At 41.8% G+C, this 20,027-nt stretch overlaps 3 protein-coding genes across 5 annotated transcripts in view; 1 reads left to right on the top strand and 2 right to left on the bottom strand.

Annotated features, from left to right (window-relative positions):
• NDUFS1 (NADH:ubiquinone oxidoreductase core subunit S1) overlaps nucleotides 1-6,545 on the bottom strand; it is a 31,730-nt gene extending 25,185 nt beyond the window's left edge. The window contains exons 1-5 of one of the 3 annotated variants that reach the window (XM_080799283.1): nucleotides 6,348-6,464; nucleotides 4,609-4,674; nucleotides 3,080-3,147; nucleotides 2,262-2,353; nucleotides 100-207 (exon numbers count right to left, since the gene is read on the bottom strand). In XM_080799283.1, the coding sequence (XP_080655409.1) occupies nucleotides 100-207; nucleotides 2,262-2,353; nucleotides 3,080-3,143 (264 nt within the window). In that variant the 5' untranslated portion in view covers nucleotides 3,144-3,147; nucleotides 4,609-4,674; nucleotides 6,348-6,464. Of the gene's footprint in view, nucleotides 1-99; nucleotides 208-2,261; nucleotides 2,354-3,079; nucleotides 3,148-4,608; nucleotides 4,675-6,268 lie in introns of all 3 variants that reach the window. The other 2 variants (XM_080799282.1, XM_080799284.1) reach the window with 2 other exon arrangements.
• Nucleotides 6,546-6,660: 115 nt separating this feature from the next.
• Nucleotides 6,661-9,682, top strand: EEF1B2 (eukaryotic translation elongation factor 1 beta 2). Its single transcript, XM_080799286.1, has 6 exons — nucleotides 6,661-7,116; nucleotides 7,542-7,664; nucleotides 8,305-8,431; nucleotides 8,704-8,770; nucleotides 9,161-9,286; nucleotides 9,394-9,682. The coding sequence occupies exons 1-6, from the start codon at nucleotides 7,037-7,039 to the stop codon at nucleotides 9,546-9,548; spliced, it is 678 nt and encodes a 225-aa protein (XP_080655412.1). The 5' UTR covers nucleotides 6,661-7,036; the 3' UTR covers nucleotides 9,549-9,682.
• An 8,698-nt stretch (nucleotides 9,683-18,380) lies between these two features.
• CMKLR2 (chemerin chemokine-like receptor 2) lies at nucleotides 18,381-19,448 on the bottom strand (the record flags this gene model as incomplete). The annotated part of the gene is made up of 1 exon (XM_080799285.1): nucleotides 18,381-19,448. The coding sequence occupies one exon, from the start codon at nucleotides 19,446-19,448 to the stop codon at nucleotides 18,381-18,383; it is 1,068 nt and encodes a 355-aa protein (XP_080655411.1).
• Nucleotides 19,449-20,027: the final 579 nt, after the last annotated feature.

Below are 20,027 nucleotides of genomic sequence, written 5' to 3'. Positions count from 1 at the left end.
GGTTTCTCCACTACAATAATGATTCTAAATAAAGTCTGCTGCAAGATTTAAAGTTTTCTACCTTCTACAGCATGGTGTGGAATTTTAGGTATCAAGTACCTTAGGAGCTTTCTCAATTTCAACCAGGCACATCCTGCAGTTTCCAGCAACAGACAATCTTTCATGATAACAGAATCGAGGGATCTGCATGCCAACCTTCTCACAAGCCTAGAAGACAAAGTAAACATTTTTTTGCATTAGGATAACCTAACCTCATCCCTTTCTTGCCTAAAACACAGAAGAAGAAAAAAGTCATCCCCACCTACCTTATTACACCTATCTATAAATATCTATACCTTCATTCATTCTTACTCCATTCCTGAACAGATTTCCCTCCTTCTTTGTTCTTGATTACTACCCCTTCTACTCCTAAGCTGCTTCTTTAAGAATCCTCAGCATACCTATACCTTATGTGGAAGAAACGAAATGAACCAACCTCTCAGATTGTGCTGAAGGTTTGACTCCCCATTTCCACTCTGAACTGCTGTCTACAAAGACACCCCTTCAAACTCTGTCCCAGTCGTTTAATAGTGGGATTTCTTCTTTGCTTAGGTCTCCCCCTTTGTATTAGACTTCAACTCACACTGTCTAGTTGGCTATGATCTGCTTCTATATTGGCTCCATATTCCCTACCTAGGACTCATACTCCCACTGTCATTGACACTCTCCTCAGTTCCCATTTACCTACCAAGGGGGATTAGCCTAGCTCTCCTAATTATCACTCCTTCTTCTTGAGGCCTACAAACCTATTCAAATTTCCCCTGGAGTTAGTTCTTCCATCTTTAGCCCTTACCTTAAAGCAGTTTCCTCAAATGCCAATGTTTCAACTACTTAGCAAAAATGTATTGAGTCTTCCTGTGTGCTAGATACAGAGCGTATAGGAAGTAACAAGCAAGATCTGGTCCCAACCTTTATATGAGCTCACATTCCAGATGATGATTATATCTAAACCCTCATTTGTAGCCCTGAGAGTCCACCACTCCTCTAAGCTTTAGACTTAAATAGGCATGCACATGTGTATGCTCTATAGACAGCTAAAATTCAACCTATTTCTGTCTCCTATGATATATCCCCAAATAAGCTAACAAAGCCAGAAACCACAAAAATTCCCCTGCTCTTCACTGTTCCCAAAGGCCTGTATCTTACTCTCCCTGAACTATCCTCTTATTTTCATTCCCATTGCTACTATCTATTTTAGGCCTTTCATTTTCTGCTCTACTAATGCAAGATACTTCTCTTTTGTTTCTCACACTAGTCTTGTTATTCTCCAAACCAACATCCTCTATAGTCACTGTCATACTGCTTAACTGCCATGAGAACTGCAGATAGGTCAAACTCTAAGCTCTTTAGCATGACACATATCTTTTTTCATGACTGGACCTCTCTATCAGAGTAATGGGAGATCCTGTTATCTTATCTTCTACATATACCTTATGTCCCAACAATACCAACTATTTGAAGCTTCTTTGTCCAAATATAAACAGTTACTTAGCCTTTAAAATCTCCTCAGGGATCACCTGAGATACCCCTAACATCTCTTTCTATCACCTCCTGTACCTGGCAAAAATACTCTCCACCGCATGTCTGTGCTTGGCAGATAGTCTAGAAATGACTGCTAACATGAATGAAGAGCATTTTAGCTTTCGATAACTTGCAGATGGAATGAAGCATCACTTCTCCATGACCAACTCTGTTAGTTCTGAAGGAATCTGGAAAAATTGCATATTCCAGGCATAAATACAAGAACAGACTACCTTCCATTTACCTGCTTTGTAGGACACATTCCTGGAAATACTACTAAAAATTGATAAGTTACATGAAGTGAAAAGCATCAAGCAGGTTCACAACAAAGATTACCTTTTTCCCAAACTTACTCATATTAATTTATAATTTATATTTGGTAACTTCAAATTTCTAGTAGGTATTTACTTGGAAAACAGAAGTAAAACAATTTACTACCATAATCACTAAGAAAGTCAGAAACAGATAAGTGATAGCTCACTTTGAAATGCCAAGATTTTAAATCCAATTTATTTTCATATAATTTTACTATTTATAGTTCTTTTACGAGCATTTATCAAGGAATCTTAAAATGTTTAGAAATAGATAAACGGTATAAAGAAAGCAAATTGATATTCCTTAAAAAACCAGAACATAAAAAAAAAACAAAACAAAAAACCCCAGAACATATGCAAAAATAAAGAATTAGAACATATGCCTACTTGGAGGACGGTAGTTCCTGGTTCCACCATGACAGATTGACCATCAACAAATACTTCAATTAAGTTGCTTGCTGCCGTAGCAGTTGTTCGAACTGACCATCAAAAATATTGAGATGAGAAATAAATTAACAGAGTTAAATTTATTAGAGCAGAGGATAGTGTATTAACTCTAACCTACAAGCCTAAATATTTTCCTCATTTTATACTATTCCCCTCTACTTCTCTAGATGCAAACCTATGAAATACAGAATTAGACAAAAGCTTTTCCAATCCTGAATACCAGCTAGAATATGGCTATCCACTTTTAATGGTAGTTTAAGTTGAAAATACCACTGAAAATATGTTCATGGAAATACCATTTTTCAAAAGCAGCATAACTGCTTTTTCCATTCTGGCACTGACAGGCAGTTCCTACTACTTTCTATTTCATGACACCTTCTATAAACTATTTAGTTACATTAAAAAAATTACTCTAGGGGTGCCTGGGTAGCTTAGTCAGTTAAGTGGCCTACTCTTGATTTTAGCTCAGGTCATGATCTCAGGATTGTGAGATCAACCCCTGCGTCAGGCTTTCTGCTCAGTGGGGAGTCTGCTTCAAATTCTTTCCCTCTGCCCCTCACCCTGCTTGTGTGCTCTTTCTCTCTAAAATATATAAAAAAATCTTAAAAAAAAATTTTATTCAACTAGGATCATTTGTTTCTATTTTACTTAAAACAAATTACAGTTTAGGGTCTTTCAAGAAACATTCCATAAACCACTGAATTTACAAAGATAAAAGGCTAGTACCCACAAGTACAAAAAAAAAAAAAAAAACTCACCACATCCTTTGGAAGACTTATTAGAAAGGCCTAGTAAGGCCCTTCTTAGAGGTATCCTTAACATATTGCTAAGAATAAAACAAAGAAGAGTTATATTATCATAAGAAAAAATAAAACCTTAATTACAAACTTTTTGGTAATAGTTCATAAGTTTTAAACACTTCACAAACATTATTACATTGAACATTCATGAGTCCTGATTTTTCCCCTCAAATTCTAGAGATGAGAATACCCAGTCTCAGGAGATTAACTGATTTGTACAATCCCAAAGAGCTAAGAAGGAACGGCTAGCGTATAAATCTACATAAAGGGCAGTTTTGTGTTGTTTTTAACTATCAACAGATGATCAAATATAAAACACTATGGAGTAAAATAAACTCGAAGAACAACAGTGAACTTACCATTAATACTATGTAAAATGATGTCTACCTTCCTGCCTTCATTTCCTGCCAATACTCACTCTAACATTCTATGTGCTACACAGTGATCTACTAAATGCTCCTGAGATTCGGAGCTGGCTCACAAGTTCAAGCCTTTTAAGCGTCTGGAGTGCCATTTTCTGTGCTTGGTACATTTATCTTGCGGATTTGCAATTACATACCCTCACCGTATTATGAACTGCTTAAATTCTTTCATCTTTAGGGCCTATTTCCAAGGCTGGTACATAGTAAGCTCTAAAACAGTGGTTTTCGACCAGGGACAGTTTTGCTTCCCATGGAACATCTGTCAACATTTGGACACTGTTGTCACAACTGGGGAAAAGCTACTGGCCTCTAGTGGGTAGAGGCCAGGGTTCTGTTAAACATCCTACAATGCACAGAACAGTCTCCTATAATAAACATTTGCTGAATTACTAAAAGAAATGGCAGTGACTTATACAAATAACACCAATTAAGATATACACAAGCAAAGAGAAAAGCTATCTGAACTTTTAGAGTTTTTATCCATTCACTCGGTCATAGGGTCTAAGCATTGAGCTTTTTGTCTATTCATTCGATCAAATGGACTAAGCATCTGAATTATAATTTTTCACTTAGTCTAAAAAAAGAAATTATGGGATCAGAATGTATCAACGTAATGACTTTCAAAGGTAGAGGGTGGACGACAGTCCATATACCTAAGATTTAAGCATTAAGTTTCACTTACCTATTACAGAAGAGATATAACAGAAAATGTCATTAAATCAGACGTTAGTTAATTCATAACATTCATTAATTCAGAACTTGTGATTCTAAATTTGCAGACATGAAGTCTATCACTCACAAGTGAGTGATTTTTGGTAAATCGAGCTTCTGCTTCTCTATCTATTGATAAGGAAGAAATCAATACTTCCTAGGCTATGCATTATTAGTAGTAGTTCAATAAATGTCAATTAAATCTAAATTCAGTTCAGACAGTATTAGCTACTGAAGAGCAGTTTCAAAATCCTCTTCCTTTGTACTCCCTCTGTACCATCAGCACACACTGTGTATACAGCTTTAGTATTCCACCTACTAAATTACAAGTTAGTCATCAATTTTAGCACCTACCGAAGTATAAGCTCCTTGAAGAAAAATGGTGTAATTTAGTCATTTCCCTTTTCTGAAGACCTAGCCCTTGAAAAAAATAACCACCAAACAATCTTATCACCAAGTTCCAAAATGAGTAGCATCTGTCTTACTAAATTCTATTGATGATATAAAGGTAAATCTGAATTTGCTGAATCAGTGCAATGACAGACTGAAAATCAACAAACAATATTTCATACAACAATGTAAACACTTTCTATTATTTTGTCTCCAATACAATCTGAAAAGTATTGTCCACTTTAGCTAGGAAATCAACCAGAACTAGGTTGTCTCTCGAAAATCCAGCATCAAAGGGAAGAGTGCATAGCCCCAACAGGAGACAGTTATACAAAATTTCAATATGTACTTTGCACATATTTATCTATCACATAGGAATGGAAATAGTCATCTTTAAATGGGAACATGTTAATGACCAAACATTTCTAAAACCAGAATGGACACTTTTTAGTATGAGAACAGTACTGCTCCACATTCCCCACAGTATATTCTGCATCCATGCACTTCTCTCCCTCCACGGTATACCACTCTACTGTATGCCACCATCATCTAGCCTGGACTATTACAACAGCCCACCTACAGGTCTCCTAGCTTCCACACTGTCCCCACAGCTTCTCCCCTCTCCCCACAGGCTGTGGCCTCAGACTGAAATGCTCTTCCTTTAGATCTTTCTGACTTCTTGCCCTTGAAATTTGGGCTTACCAGACATTCCTCAAGGAGGCTTTCCTTGATCGGCCTATCTTAAAATTTCCTAACTACTCCCCAGTCATATCACCCATTTTATTCTTCTTCGTAGACTCATTTCTAGTTTATTATAGACGTTCAATAACTATTTGCTAAACAAATTCGATCTCAAATCTCTGGCCCAAACTTCCACTTCCCTGGAGTTAAAAAGTAAAAAGGGCAGGTGCTCTGACAGCCCTCTGACACCCTGCTTAACGATGCACATGCAATTCGGCGGAAAAAAGAACACTCTCTAAGGAAACAACTTGGGTGTTTATTCATCAGGAACAGTTCAAGCTACATTTTCAATGTCCTCAAATCGTTTTGGAGCAGAGCTGTGTCCGATCTACGGATCCCATCTAATGGATCCCCATTAGATCCCAACATAGCTAAACAACGTAGCTATGTCATTAGCAGTGCGACCTTGGGCAAACTTTTTAAATATCATTTTCTTCAGTTTCCCCACCAGGGAAAAGAATAAAAAATACTGCCCAATGCACTCAATGGAAAAAACAAAACAAAACAACAACAACAAAAGAGAGGTGTGGATGGTTGCTAAGGCAATAGGGGCCAAACAGTGCACTGTACCAAGTACATCCTAACTTGGGGGGTTAATGCTCAGTCTTTAGGCCTAAGTCACTTGACATACGTCCTCTCCCAGGGAACAAAACGGCCTCCGCTCCACAAAGGGGAATGTCCTGCATTTCCCCTGCACAATGAAGGTCACCCACAAGACTGCCACCGGTCCAGCGCTCCCAGGGCCTCCAGGTTCTCCAGCTGATTTCCGCTCCAAGAGACCGGAGACCACGGCCAACAGCCCTCACCTGCCAGCCCTAGGGGCTTCCGGGGGAGGCGGGGTGGGACGTGGTGTCCAGTCAAGGACAAGAGTAGAATAAGTCACCTGGGCCAAAAGTCTCCTCAAGAAATCAACTCCTATGGCAAGAGGAACGTCAGCCTTTTCACGCTATTCACGGCCTCACCTTCTCCTCGGAGCCGCCGAGGCCGCTCCACAGAATTGTCTGTACCGCAACAGCCCCCTCAAAGGCCGGATTGCTTATTCAATATGGCGGCCTTGGCTAATCTCGCCCGCCGGGCCTGGAGAACGGGAAGCCAGGAGGGACTAGAAACCCCGGATTCGACAATTTCCGTTCACCAAGAGTTCGGCAATTTCCGTCGCCCGGACAGGGGGCGGGGCGGAGGGCGAGCCGCCTGAAGGGGGCGGGGGCGGGGGCGGGGGCGGGGGGCGGGGAGGCAGTTTGGAACCGCAGTTCCGCCGGAAGTAGCTGTGCGCCTGAGGCCGAGCGTCTTCGGTCATCTCCGGCGCTTCGAGGGGCGGTTCCTGTAGTGTTCCGGAGCCGCGGAGGTACTAACTTAAGAAATACCCCTTTTATTAATTTATTTGCAAACACGAAGAGGCCCGCAGACAATCGGCCCCCGATTTTTTTCGTGGAGGAATGAGGCTCTTAATTTTTCGTGGAGGAATGAGGCTCTTAACATACTTTGACCTTTAACCTTCGACCCGGTGCGGCAGAGGGAAACGCCTCCGTCTCTATATAAGGCATTTTCCGGCCTTTTGCGGCCTTTTTTTCCCCCCCCTCTTAGCGCTAGTCAGCGGCTCCCTCTTCTCTTTTCCTTCGTTGCCGCCGGGTTCCTGGGATCAGCCGACGCCATGGGTTTTGGAGACCTGAAAAGCCCCGCCGGCCTCCAGGTGCTCAACGACTACCTAGCGGACAAGAGCTACATCGAGGGGTGAGGACGGACCGGGTATGGGGCCGGGCCACGTGGCGCGGCCTCTGCCGCCGCTGGGGGAAAGGCGGCCGGGCTGCGAGGGGCGAGGAGTTAAACGTGTTTGCTTTCCCCGGACTTGATTCCCCCAGGTCATCCCGCGAGCACTGGGTTTGTGGAAGTAAGCCTGTAGGTCTTCGTGAGATACTGCAAACTTTGAGGTCCACGAAGTGGCAGGGATTCCCAGGGTGGGGCGGAAAACCAAACACATGGTCCCTGATCTTGAGTTTATTTAAAAAAAAAAAAATAAGTACAGCAGCTTAGGGTTCCCAGTAGCAAATGGGCCATTTCGCAGTAATTAGTTTGACAGAGGTGCCGTTTGTCATTTATGTGCTGGTGTTTGTAGATTTTCTCTTAAAGGCGTGTGCAATTTTTGGTGTCCTCGGCAGGTATGTGCCGTCACAAGCAGACGTGGCAGTATTCGAAGCTGTCTCCGGCCCCCCACCTGCCGACTTGTATCATGCCCTCCGTTGGTATAATCACATCAAGTCTTACGAAAAGGAAAAGGCCAGGTAAAATCACCTTTGTCTTTATCTGAAGAAGAGAACGTTTTCTAAGCTTAAACTTAGGGTTTTCACATGACAGACTTGGACCCAGGCTACTTTAGTTTTGTTTGGGATATTGTGAGCTTAATTATCTTTGTGACTTTAGAAGGCCGAGAGACTGAAGTCCTCCATTTTTTCACAGAACAGGTAGCACACGGACAGCAGCAGTTCAACTTTTCCCCACAGTGCCCTGACAGTGTGCCTGGACCCTGACGTGGGGGGCCCACCTCTGGGGTGAGAGGGTGGCTCATTCATTCAGTCCTTGGCCATTCTTCTGAAACTACCAGCAAGGGTGGAAGTTTGGGGAAGTGGACTCCAGTTCACTAAGAAATGGAACTGAGCATACTTAATGAAATCTCAAAAAGAAATACTCATACAGAAAGAGTAAATCATAGTGAGTATTGAATGTAACGTCTCACGTGCTCCTAATGCTTGTTGGGTGAGGAGTTAAAAACGTGCAAAAATATTGGCCTGGGAGTGTTGAAGGGTAAATTCTTAGTACAAAAGGGATCTGTTGGTAAATAGTGATGGAAACACATTCTCATGTGCTGTTCAAAAAAGAGCATACTGACCTAGTGGCGGTTGAACTTAAATTTTTTTTTTCAAGCCTTCCAGGAGTGAAGAAAGCTTTGGGCAAGTATGGCCCTGCTAATGTGGAAGACACCACAGGAAGTGGAGCTACAGATAGTAAAGATGATGATGACATTGATCTCTTTGGATCTGATGATGAGGAGGTATGGCACAAATTAATATGTGTATCAGTGAGCTTAATCATAGGCTCTGTGGTGAAATTGCCTGGATTCGAATTCTGGTTTCACCACATTGTTACCTGACTTTTTAAGTTCTCGCTGGTTACGTGATGAATAAAATCAAATCACCATCTTTCGGCTGAGCCCCTGATGGATTTGCTTTTTTCTGATGAAACTGGTCTTTGTTGTGATGGTTCCATTAGCTATAAGCTGAGACACAACCAACTTTGTGAAACGTACTTAATTTTTCTTTATAGGAAAGCGAGGAAGCAAAGAGGCTAAGAGAGGAACGCCTTGCGCAGTATGAGTCAAAGAAAGCCAAAAGTAGGTATTTTGTAACTTGTGCTGCTTTAACTTTATTTCATGATAATGTGAGTGATCTTTTTTGAAGTTTGATTTCTAAAGTAATTGCCTCTGCATTTGTTGATGAGGTCAGTATTTAAAAACCTGTATAGGTAGTTCTTTCTAAAACTTCCACAGCTACTGGTCTGCAGCTGTTCTTCCGGTAGCAGTTGTGGCATTCCTCTGTGGGACAGAAACTGTTACACAATTAAACACCTCTTTCTTAGCACAACAGAAAGTGGGCATGTGAGTAACAAACACAAGATGTATTCTGTAGTTTTGTTTGGCTGAGGAGATGATCCATTAGGAAACAGATTAAGATATTACAGGTTTTAGCAGTGTCTGAATAATGCTGGCTGTTCCTTTCCTTAGAACCTGCACTTGTTGCCAAGTCTTCCATACTACTAGATGTGAAACCTTGGGACGATGAGACGGATATGGCAAAACTAGAAGAGTGCGTCCGAAGCATTCAGGCAGATGGCTTGGTCTGGGGCTCTTGTGAGTTCAATTTTTGCTTTTTGAAAGTGGCATCTGAAAGTTGCATAGTTACAATGTTTGTCAATCAATAGGACTTTGCTAACTAAGACTTTTCGTGTTCCTTTCAGCTAAACTAGTTCCAGTGGGATATGGAATTAAAAAACTTCAAATACAGTGTGTAGTGGAAGATGATAAAGTTGGAACAGATATGCTGGAGGAGCGGATCACTGCGTTTGAGGACTATGTGCAGTCCATGGACGTGGCTGCTTTTAATAAGATCTAAAAACGACATCATAGATCATTGCCCTTAAATAAAAGCTTAAAAGACAAGTGTTGGCTCTAGACTCTTACATAGGGTGGTTTCCATTTTGAGGGAAATTCAGTGGACAATATAATCAATAAAAATAAATTTGGGTCAGCATTGTTAGATATTTATCCCCCAAAAGAGGAAAATATCACAAATACTATGAATACAGGTGGGTGTTGAGTAGATTTGATAAACAAATTCATAGAAATGGGCTCAATCTTAGTATAGTTTCTGTACCCAATGTGCAAGGATACCACTTGTACCACAGCATTTCAAGTTTCATACTGCCTTTTTTTTTTTTTTTTTTAAGATTTTATTTGACAGAGACACAGAGAGGAAACACAAATGGGGGGAGTAGGAGAGGAAGAAGCAGGCTTCCAGCTGAGCAGGGAGCCCAATGTAGGGCTCAATCCCAGGACCCTGGGATCATGACCTGAGCCGAAGGCAGACACTTAACAGACTGAGCCACCCAGGTGCCCCCATATTTGCTTTGTTTTCAAAAGAAGTCAGATAAGCTTCGCTTGTGGAAATTTTGGATTAAGAATTTCAACTAGATTTTTAGCCCTGTAGATTTATAATGGTTCAGACCTTAGGCATTTTGCAAGGAGTTACAAGGTAATACCTGGACTGGTTTTCTGCAATGGAAATGTTGAAAGTACCTTGATGAGAAATGGGTCAATACATGTTACAGTGCTTAAGAAAACTGGACACAGTGAATGTCCTTTACTTACTGGACTAGTTCATGAAACATTGGGAAAGAAGGAAGTTAAATGTTGAGATTGACCAATGACTGATGAAGTGATTTGTTGTTACCTACGGTCTTCCAAGTTGGGGGTTACTCCAGGATGAAAACTCCCATGAAAATCTCACTTGAGGGCCCCAAGGTGACTCAGTCGTTAAGCATCTGCCTTTGGCCCCTGTTGGGATCCTGGGCTCCTGGGATCTAGCCCTTAATCTATCTCCCTGCTCGGCAGGGGGCCAGCTTTTCCCTCTCCTGTTCCCCCTGTTTGTGTTCCCTCTCTTGCTATCTCTCTGTCAAAATCTTTCTTTAAAAATTTTTTCTTAAAAAATCCCACTTGAGGGGCGCCTGGGTGGCTGAGTGGGTTAAAGCCTCTGCCTTCGGCTCAGGTCATGATCCCAGGGTCCTGGGATTGAGCCCTGCATCGGGCTCGCTGCTCGGTGGGGAGCCTGCTTCCCTTCCTCTCTCTCTCTCTGCCTCTTTGCCTACTTGTGATCTCTGTCAAATAAACAAATAAAATCTTTAATTTAAAAAAAAATCCCTCTTGAAAGCAATATATAAAATGGGGTGTGCAACCTTACTAAAGGACATCTAACCCAGAGGAGGGAAGTTAAGTCAAAGAAAGGATTCCCAAAATTTGTTAAAACCATTGGAGCTTCTGGGTGGCTCAGTTGGGCCTCTGCCTTCAGCTCAGGACGTAATGGTTTTGGGGGAGGTCCTGGGATGAAGCCCCTGCATCAGGCTCGCTGCTCACCGGGGAGTGTGCGGGGAATGTGCGTCTCTTGCTGGCCCTCACACTGTTTTGTGGGCTTCTCTCAGATAAAACTTTGGGAAAAAGAAAAAAAATCACAAGCAAGGGGGAGGGGTCGAGGGGAAAGTAGACTCCCTGCTAAGCCGGGGGCGCCACTTGGGGTTCAGTCCCAGAACCTTGAGATGACCTGAGCAGAAGGCAGATGCTAAACCAACTGAGCCACCCAGGTACCCTGATGGAGAGAGCTTGATTTGTGTTTTTGGGAATGCAGTTTTTGAGTAGCACTGTGTCATGGAAAGGTTATAAGGTAGTTGGTTCCCAGGCTGTGGTTCATAAACCTGGCTAGGGTGTGGAGGTGGGGACTGAGTGGGGCATTTTACTTGGATTTGGATATCAGAACCTATTGAAGGGACTTCAATAATGGGATCGCTGCAGGTAAGTAGGTGAAGCCCGCGTTTTGTTGTTTTTTTTTTTCAGTAAGTCCACACTGAAGTGTGGAGCCCAACAAAGATCTTGAACTCAAGACCATGAGATCAAGGCCTGAGCTGAAATCAAGAGTCAGATGCTTAACCAACTGAGCCATCCAGGCGCTCCAGGAATTACTGACTTCTAAAAGTCTTATTTTGTGGTCTCTAATCTGTAGACCAAAGAGATTAAATGATTTGTTTGAAGTCAGAATTTTCCCCGCCAAACCAGACAGTGCTATTTTTTTCCTCTCAATCTGACTTTTTTTTAATATGGGAGACTACCTTAAATGTGGGAAATTGTTTAAATCTGAGATAAAACTTATTTAATCGGTGTATGTATGCACATATAACTACAATCATCTTAATTAAGCAGTGTTTCCAACGTCATGAGAAATTTTCCGGTTGTCAGTGTCATGAAAGCCAGCAGAGGGCAGCACTTCATTTTCTGTAGAACAGAGCTGCGGGATTCTGGAAATGTTGCCATGGAAAGATCGAGATGTAACAACTAGTGAATAGCAGCCCCAAATTACTCACAATGATCGACATGTTAAAGGGATTGAGCACCAGATAGCTGGAAGAAGTATTAACAAAAATGATAAAAACTGTTGATTAAAAATGTGGTTCAAAGTAAAAGGAGCTAAAAAATTTAGAATGGTCATTTCAAACCACAGCTGTCTTATAAATCTTAAAATGATAAATGAAGCACGTGACTTTCAAAATCTGGACTCCACGGCCTCCTATAGATATATTTAGTGGCATATTTTCATTTTATATTAAAAAAATAGATAAAACAGTAACATAGTACAAAACGAGAGGTTATACAGTGTCTTCCCTGCCCCTCTTCCTCCTTGCCCGGGCTTTCCGATTAGCTCCATAAAAGCAACCAATATCAACAGGTTCTCAGCAATTTCCAGAACTAGTGTGAGCACATGCGTGAAGTAATTGTAGCATACAATGCAAACTGTTCTGCACCATTTACTTTGTCCTTAAAAATAGACTAGGATGTCTTGGAAATTATATCTTGAATATTCCATGGCAGTACTTATAAAGCTTTCTCATTTTCTAACAGTTACATAATCCATTGTCTCATATCTTATTTAACCAGTCTATTTATTGGAGCTTTAGATTGCTTTCAGTTTTCTGCTGTTATAAGCAATGCTCACATTTGCTTGTGAGCCTGTATACCGAACAACCTGTTTTTGAACCAATGGGCTCAGAAGGCATGGGCAGACATGGAGAAAGAGAGGTTTTTTGGTTTGCTTCTGACTTTGGAGTGTTAACAAAAGATAAAAGAGGCCAGGTTTTTTTTTTGTATGCCCATAAATGATTACAGTCACTCAGACCGTACTGATTTTTCATTATTTGGCATCCCTCACACAAGGCTGAGAACAGTGTGGGAATTAAAAATGATTCATTCAGTAACACTATGTTAGAAGCTACAAAAATACAAAAGAAGAGTTAAGAAAATTACAATAGGGAGGTGGCTCGAACACATGTAAAATTGTTAAAAATTAGTCATTTTGTGATTAAGCAAGTAATCCAAAAGTTCAGAAGGTTCGGGAAGGCTAGAATTGAAGAAAAATTTTTTGGAGAAGTTGGGACTTGAGCTGGGTGGGCTTTGACCGGTAATTTGTTTAAAGAAAAAAAAGAAGAAAAGAAAGAAAGGAAAGAAAAGAAAAAAGTATTCCAGGAGAGGATAAAGGGCAGGAATAAGAATAGACAAAGCGACATTTACGAGGCAACTAGATCGGTTGGGCTGGATTTTGCAGCGTCTGTTTGGGATTGGATAGGGTGGGGCCAGGTTGCACATCCAGGCTGGCTCCTTCAAGGGCAGTGTGTGTGTGTGTGTGTGTGTGTGTGTGTGTGTGTGTGTGTCGCCGGGTGGGGAGCCTTGTAGGCTTCTGAGCCAGAAAATGACACAAGCCGACAGCTCTGACCTGGAGGTGTTATGGATGGAAGCATGGGACTAAAAGGATTGTCACAGTCCGAACATGAATGGAAATGGCTAAGTTATGACATATATACTCAATGAAATACTTTATAAACAATATAATTAAAAAGTAACAGACTAGAGCAACGTTGAAAAGTGCTGGAGTTTTTCCCTATTATGAAAAAATAAGCTTATGGGCAAAGACAAATACAAAAGGAGCTGCATTCATGTTTTGGGATCTCTGTGTAGCCCCCCCACCCCCACCCTGCTCCGGAAACAAATCCAATTTGGCAGTTCTCGTCCTTAGAATAAAAAAAGGAAAAAAATACAAAAATACATGCCTCATACACATTGTCCATTTTTTAAAAAGATTTTTTAAATTTATTTGTTTGTCAGAGAGTGAGCACAGGCAGGCAGAGGCAGAGGGAGAGGCAGGCTCCCTGCTGAGCAAGGAGCCAGATGTGGGACTTGATCCCAGGACTCTGGGATCATGACTGAGCTGAAGGCAGCCGATTACCTGATTGAGCCACCCAGGCATCCCTTACTTTTGGACCCCATCATAAGCTATGAGATAAGCAAAGCTGACACTGTTATCACCATTTGGATAAGGAAACTGAACTCTAAAAGATGATTTGCCCAATTATTCACCTAGAGAGAGAGAAATGAAACCCGGGCCCTTGGCCAGGTAATGTTGTTGCCAATAGAATGAGAGAAGTTCTTCATCCCTGCTTTTAGACAATTTAATCCTATTTTATCAGTGTAACCCTTGCTTCATACCCTCAATTAGGGAAGGTGAGAAGATAAAGTCACATACGGGTAAATTTAAAATGGAATTAAGACTGATAAAAACATTTTCTCATTACACGCACTGTATGGATGGTAACAGATGCATTCAAGAAATGACCCAAATGAACATCTGTTGTTTGGAATGCCATTGGCCTGCCTAGCTTTCAGTACATTAAAAATCAAAGGAAAATGTTCATGGACTTCTTAAATTCATCCCCCGAGAGAACTGCGCATATGTAAGAATATTGAGGAACTATGGAGTACTATTCAAGCTGGGCACCAACTTGTGAATCTTCTACCCTCATTCTGTCCCAAGGAAATTGGACTATTTTTCTAAACAATTTTTTCTGATCATAGTCAGTTTTCCTTTGTACGTTTGCCCTTCCTGGGTCACCTACCTGAAAAGCCTCTTTCCTCACCTGCACTTGTGAAAATGGGGGCCATTCTTCAAGATGCACTTCAAATACATCTTCCGAGAAAACTTTCATTCTGCTTCACAGCCTCTAGGCACATAGTCTTTTTTTAAAATATTTTTTATTTTTTTATAAACATATAATGTATTTTTATCCCCAGGGTACAGGTCTATGAGTCGCCAGGTTTACACACTTCACAGCACTCACCATAGCACATACCCTCCCCAATTAGGCACATAGTCTTTTATACATACTTATAAACTATCTTGTTTTAAGCTTTTCTGTGTAGCTTCCTTATTCTTCCTATGTTGATACAGGAGGAAAGGAGCTGACATTTAGTAAGCAATTAGTAGGTTGGAAGATGCCAAGAATTTCACTGATTAATACCAGCCAGGATTGGTCAAGTTGTTTCTAGAGCCAAGTACCCCTCGAAGTGCTTTTGCTGCATCTCCTTTAATTTCCACAAAAGCCCTGTGTGGCATGTACCACTATTGTTATCCCCATTTTGCAGATGGGGGAGACAGGTCTAGAAATCTGAATTAATTTAGCCAAGGACACAGACCCAGGTTGTGTGGGAGCCTTAGTTCAAATCCAGATCTCCTGCCTCTGGAGGCCTTGGGACTTGCCCCCTTCAAAGAGCTGTTTTCCATTCAAGAGGCAGGTTTGTCTCCTAATATCTGCACTGCAGTCCCTGAAAGCCTGGGATTCTTGACTTCTCTGCCCTCTGGGCACTGAGCTCCCTCACTCCTTCCCTAATTGCTCTGGAGCCTGTCTGCTCTACCAGCCTCGGTCATCTCGTCATCTCGGTCCTCTATTTAGTCATGCATCCCGCTCTTCTTCAGGAGACCCCTGGAAAGCCCCACTGACCAAATTCCAACTGTCGGGGGAGGAGGCTTGGAGTCCCCAGTCCTGGACCCAGCGCTACTCTTGGGATCTTCCCTCAAACTGAGAATAAAACATTAACTCCCGTCCCTGCTGGGGAGTACTTGTACTGGCTGCTACTTTCCACTAGCAGATTTCTGTGACATCCCCACTATCAGCTATTTTTTTTTTTAAGATCTTTATTTATTTGAGAGAGAGACAGCAAGAGAAGGAACACAAGCAGGGGGAGTGGGAGAGGGCCAAGTGAGCGTCCCACTGAGCAGGACTCTGGGATCACAACTTGAGCCAGAGGCAGACTGAGCCATCCAGGCGCCCCCCTACTACCAGCTTTTTTAAAAGCCACTAAAACTAGTCTTTAGCCCAGGGTCTAAGATCTCTCTGATATTTTATTTAAAAGCACATTTCTAGGGAGGGGTGCCTGGCAGTCACACGCGATTTGAGTCTTGATCTTGAGGTTGTGAGTTTCAGCTTCACGTTTGGGTGGAGACTGATTAAAAAAAAAAAAAAAGTTTCTAAGGAAAGGACTCATAACCTTCCTTAGATTCTCAAATGAATCCAGAGTTCCTTTAAGATTTGTAGACCTTGGGTGGCTCAGTTGGTTAAGCGTCTGAATTTGGCTCAGGTCATGATAGCAGGGGCCTGGGATTGAGCCCCAAGTTGGGCTCTCTACTCGGCAAGGAGTTGCCTCTCCCTCTGCCTGCCTCTCCCCCTGCTTGTGCTCTCAGTCTCTCTCTCTGTCAAAGAAATAAATAAGATTTTTTTTTTAAAAGACCTTTGTAGACCTTCCTTAAAACATTTTTTTTTTTTGTCTTGGAACACTGAAAAAATAAAATTAAATTAAAAAAAATTTTTCTGGAAGCCTCACTCCTCATATCAAACAGTGAAACCTATTGAAAGTCCATACTAAATATAAGCTTTTATATAACTATGAAATATTTCATTTGACTCATTGACATAAAGACGTATTTTATAGACATGTGATTAAGTATTTATTAATTTTGACTTTGCAAGTTTCCTTTTTTGTATTCTAGAGCCAACAATATTTTTTTAAGATCTCAAATATTTTCATAGGCCTTTGGTAATCTCTTGCTTCCTGGGTGGTAACACCACCTGCTCCATCATTTCCTTCTGCCCTTGGTTGCTTAGTCCCCTTCCTGCTTCCTCGGCTTTCCCCCACGGCCCTGAGAATCTCTCCATCTGCTCAAACTAAGGATGAGCCTAAGATATTCTCTTTGTCTTCCATCCTCCAGCTTTTCTCCCGATTCTGGGAAAGCAGGGCCTGTCCCTTGAGGGTGATGGGGAACCCAGAGTGGAATTTCTTGAACCCTGGTCGGGGAGGGACAGACACGCGCAATGAGTCCTTCTCTCCTTGCCTTCCCTCCATACTGGGTGTGGCAGAAGCCATGAAATTCGGGGATGACCAAAGTTTGGGACATGCTGAGCGATGCCACACATTTTTGAGGAATAATTTCCAAAACCAGATCTGATCGTTGCTATGGACTACTAGTAAAGAACATAGCCAGTAAGCCATCCAAGATTGGCATTTCCAGAAGCTGAGAGATGAAATTTAAAAAGGATACTGATTCAATAAATAACATGGCTCCCCTCCCAACTTTCAAAATAAAATCAAGAAATTACAGAAAATTAAATGCTTTTTAAAATTGAAGAGGTTACTGACTTAAAGGCATACTTTATTGTTCTTGTACTGGTGTCTACATGTACACAGAGGAATAGAAGGTAGAAATATATCAATGTCACACGTGCTTTCTTTTTCTGAAAACATTCTGAGATTGGACTGGCCTATCCACCACCTAGATGCCAGTGTTTTATGTTTACAGCCATCTTATACATACTTGCACATACCCAGAATTTTCCAAGCATCTTGATATTTATAATGATTTCATGAGGGATTGGGGATAGGAGCATATCTCCATTGGCAGGTGGGGTCTACGTGGCCTCCCCTTGACCCTGAGCTGGACCAGGACTACTTTGACCGAAGAGTACAGTGATGTGATACCATGTCAGGGGTGCGCGTAGGCTTTAAGAGGGCTAGAAATGCCCACTTTGGTCTCTTAGAGACCTAAACTGCCATGTAAGGAGGCTGGCTACCCTGAGTCATCATACTAAGAGCTATGTGAAGAAAAAGAAGCAAAGGGACAGTAGGGCAGAGGAGACAAGCTGTTCCCAAACTCGACCATTTGGACATCCCAATTGAGCCCATGCTGCATACCTTGTGAGGCCGAGAGATAAACCTCCCTTCTGTGCCTTGTTTGAGTTTCTGACTCAGAACTGTGAGTTGTTAAGACAATAAATTGTCATTTTAAGCAACTAGATTTTGGGACACTTCACAAAGCATGAAGAGTTCACAATGTTTTAAACTACTGCAATCAGCTATTACTTTAATTTATAAATGTATATACATAGATTGCATGAAATAAAGAAATTAAGTACATGTCGCACTTCAAAAATATGTCTAATAGGTTACTGGTGCAAAATAAAAGTGAGCTTAAGCACATATGTTAACATTTCTGAAATGAATTAATCATCTATTTAACATTAAGATCTAGGACTTCAGAGTCATGAAGATTAAAAAAATAATAGCTGATATTGCATCAACAGTGGTGACTAATCCACTGCAGTGTAATTAGCAAGAATGACAGATAACTTAATTTGCAGGGGAAAAAAATGAAGATCTTTCCTACGTTTCGTACCCACACAAAAATGTAAAACCACCAAACTGCTTAACAAAAAGAGATGGTTATTACCATACCTGGGAACCAAATAATCTGAAAGCATGTGTCAGGCCCCCTACCCTCCTGCAAAAGCCTTCTACTGATAACTCACTGAGCTGTTTCCAGCAGACACAAGTTCTTGGTCTCAGAGTTCCTGAGCTGTTCGCTCACTGTGCCGGAACAGCTGACCTCCCACAGCGTGTGCTTTAGGATCTCAGCAACTGAGGCCCGAAAGCGAGTTTGGAACTTCTTACTAATGAGGACGTAAAGGATAGGGTTCAAGCAGCTGTTGAGAAATGCCAAGCCAGTGGAGAGGGGGATGCCGGCCTGAAGCACCTGGTGGAAATAGCTACTGTGGTGGATTGTGAGCTCCCAAATGTTAAACAGGTGGTAAGGAGTCCAGCAAATCAAAAAGGCCAGGACCACAGCTAGGATGGTCCAGAAATGCTTACTGGAGGCCAGGATGCTTCGCTTCTTCACCTTGAAGATGAGACACAAGTAGCAAATGCTCATTGCTAGCAAGGGGAAGAGGTACCCGACAATAAATTTCACCCAGGTCAGAACATGGTGCCTCATCAAAGTAAGGTCAGGATCATGCTCATGGAAATTGTTATAGCAAAGAGTGTGGTTATTGAACTCCAGAGTGTCCCGGAAGTAGAGGGCAGGACCACCCATTAGAGAAGCCAAAAACCAAATGGAAACAACGACAATCAGGGAGTTCCTTAGGGTTCGGTGCCGATGAGATACGACGGGATGGATCAAGTGGATGTAGCGGTCCACGCTGATCACCGTCAGGAAAAAAACACTAGCAAACATGTTCAGCTGGGCAATGAAGGAATTGGCCTTGCACAACCAGATGCCAAAGGGCCAGTGGAAATTCATGACCACATAGGAGATGTACAGAGGTAGGAAGAGAAGAAAAATGAAATCTGCGATAGCCAGGTTGAGGAACCAGAGAGTGGTGACTGTCTTCTTCCACTTGAACCCTGTGAACCAAATGACAGTGGCATTTCCTGGAATGCCCAGAATAAACGCTAAACAGTATAATACCAGCGAGACCCAATGAGCAACTCCCAGGTGGGCTTTCTCCTCCAAATCGGATTCTGAGGAGTAATATTCCAGGTTATAGGAGTAGTTCTCGAATTCTTCAAAGAATGTTTCCTCTAGATCTTCCATGACCTTGTCAAGTGGAGGATGAAGATATCTAGAGAAGCAAATTTAAAAAGAAAGAAAACAATTCTTAAAAGAGGAAATGCTTGGTGAACAAGGAACATTAGGATAAAATATTTCATTTGAGGAACTGAATGGAAATAGTATAATTTTTGGTGAGGTCTGTGATTATATTCTAGATATCCAAATCTTGGGGGTACTTCAGTTTTGCTCTGGTTACTCTCAAATCTGTGAGAGCTCATTTTTGCAAAGTATTCAGTAAGTGCTAAATTAAAACGATTGACTCTACAGGTACAATTCCTCTATCCATAAGGCTTGTAGGCCTGACTAGAGAGAATCTAACATTCAGGGCCATCTGAGTGGTTTAGTGGATTAAGCCTCTGCCTTCGGCTCAGGTCATGATCTCAGGGTCCTGGGATCGAGTCCCGGAACGGGCTCTCTGCTCAGCGGGGAGCCTGCTTCCCCCTCTCTCTCTGCCTGCCTCTCTGCCTACTTGTGATCTCTGTCTGTCAAATAAACAAATAAAATCTTAAAAAAAAAGAATCTAACATTCAATAGACATTGATTAGGTTCTGACTCTGCATT

This window comes from Martes martes (genome assembly GCF_963455335.1).
Source record: "Martes martes genome assembly, chromosome: 3".
NCBI lineage: Eukaryota > Metazoa > Chordata > Mammalia > Carnivora > Mustelidae > Martes > Martes martes.
Note: the sequence above shows the minus strand (reverse complement) of the source record. Positions and strands in the feature narration are given on the sequence as shown.

What these genes read in the sequence shown, in the direction of transcription:
- EEF1B2 (XM_080799286.1), top strand. Translation starts at nt 7,037, where the DNA reads ATGGGTTTTGGAGACCTGAAAAGCCCCGCCGGCCTCCAGGTGCTCAAC. An exon ending in GACAAGAGCTACATCGAGGG is followed by an intron (nt 7,117 to 7,541) that starts GTGAGGACGGAC and finishes TGTCCTCGGCAG; the next exon opens with GTATGTGCCGTCACAAGCAG. An exon ending in TGGCTTGGTCTGGGGCTCTT is followed by an intron (nt 9,287 to 9,393) that starts GTGAGTTCAATT and finishes TGTTCCTTTCAG; the next exon opens with CTAAACTAGTTCCAGTGGGA.